General features: G+C 56.3%; 1 protein-coding gene across 4 annotated transcripts in view; it reads right to left on the reverse strand.

Annotated features, from left to right (window-relative positions):
* TNNT2 (troponin T type 2 (cardiac)) overlaps positions 1 to 1,699 on the reverse strand; it is a 9,224-nt gene that overhangs the window by 4,277 nt on the left and 3,248 nt on the right. For 2 of the 4 annotated variants that reach the window (XM_010082833.1, XM_010082834.1), the window contains 2 exons: positions 1,154 to 1,189; positions 745 to 766 (listed from right to left, as the gene is read on the reverse strand). In XM_010082833.1, the coding sequence (XP_010081135.1) occupies positions 745 to 766; positions 1,154 to 1,189 (58 nt within the window). Of the gene's footprint in view, positions 1 to 744; positions 779 to 1,147; positions 1,190 to 1,699 lie in introns of all 4 variants that reach the window. The other 2 variants (XM_010082835.1, XM_010082836.1) reach the window with 2 other exon arrangements.

The raw sequence follows: 1,699 nt of genomic DNA on the forward strand, positions 1-1,699 counted from the left end.
CATGGCTGGAATAACTCTGCAAGCTGCAGGCAACTTGGCCATGATGCTTTGCCAGGCACCCTGGGACTGGCAGCCACCCCACTGCTCACCCAAAGAAGGACGGAGGAACTGTGTACTCCAGTGTGACCTGGACAGGGAGCTGGAAAACATCCTCTCATCCTCTGTGGGCTTGAGGGAGGGCAGGAGATGCTCAGTAGGGGCATATAAAAACACAAAGAGATGAGGAGATCGCAGCTGAGGACAGATCTGCCTCCCAGATCGGAGCATCCCGGTGCTCCATGAGGACCTGCAGGTTCCTGGCAATGGTTCACAGCCCTGCTCCTTCAGGCAGGTAGTCCTGTCCCAGGGATGTTGGCACTCATGCAAATGCCTGCCTCACACCAGCCATGGCCAGGAGCATGCTGGAGAAGCAACACCCTGGCTGTGCCCTGGACCATGGACCCCAGGCTGCGGTGCACACAGATTTTTACCAGCTGCAGGGCCACAGGGCAGATGAGCCTCCTCCAAGGAGCACATAAAATGCTCCAGGACCTCATTCTCAGGATTGTCTTTGTATTCTATGTTTATCTGCCTGTTTCTCTCCCTTTTTCTCTCCACGTCCCAGTCCCCACCCTGCTTGCATGCTTTTGGGGCCTCAGTCCCATACCCTTTATGAATCATGGTGCTAAGCCCATCACACAGAGCCTCTGCCCTGGCACAGCTCCTCGTTCAGACCTTACACCAGGAAAATGCACCGACACTTACTTGGGCTTTGGCTTCGATTCACCTGCAGGTCCCCAGGAGCAGGAAAGAAAGACAACATTAGTGTCACAGAGGCATTTGCTTCCACACCTTGACCCAAAACCCACAACGCTGAACTGGGCTGAGCTGCCCCTCTCGCCCAGCAGCACAGCCTGCACCATGGACCATCCCCCAGCAAAGAGGCACGCAGTGAGGGGTCTGTCTTGTCCCTGCCCATGGCAGGGGGGTTGGAACTAGATGATCCTTAAGTTCCCTTCCAACCCAAACAATTCCATGCTTCTATGATCTGTATGCTAAATCCTGAGACACACGTTGATGCTCCTGGATGAGCAGGAAGGCACTTGGTACCTCCTTACACAGGTGAGGGGACAGTCCCTCCCACCCTAGAGAGGAACGAGGATGGATACTTCACCTTCCCCAGGCTCCTGCTCTCGGTCCCCCTCTCCACCTGTGGAAAACACGATGCTTTGGCTCCCGGAGGCCATCCCTGCTGAGCACCGTGCCCGTGGACACAGTGGGGTGGGTCAGCCAGGCTGTTCCCCTCTGCCCTGTGCTTATCCCCACTGCAAAACCCAGCTCCAGGATGAACCGGGAGAGACCAGGTCCCTCACAAACATCCCTCACCCACAGACAGACCAGGAGAGCCCCAGGTCCTCCCCAGGAGAAATCCAGACGAGCTTTGCAAGACCTCAGGCTGGGAAAGCAGTAGTACTACCCCCTCCTCCTGTGTTTTGGGTGAATTTCTTACCTGGGCAGCACAAAGCCATCCCTCCTGCAGGACTCCTGCTGCCCGAGTCCTGGCAGAGGACCAGCCCTGGGCAGCTCTGCCCCAGATAACACAGATTCTCTCTCTTCAGCAGCAAATAAATTCAACACCAAAAACCCTAGTGGGGCCAGGGTCTGGGGGGACTGGGATCAGGACTGAAATGTCCAAAACTGCCCCTCCTCCCTTCCTGCT

This window comes from Pterocles gutturalis, unplaced genomic scaffold (genome assembly GCF_000699245.1).
Source record: "Pterocles gutturalis isolate BGI_N339 unplaced genomic scaffold, ASM69924v1 scaffold5760, whole genome shotgun sequence".
NCBI lineage: Eukaryota > Metazoa > Chordata > Aves > Pterocliformes > Pteroclidae > Pterocles > Pterocles gutturalis.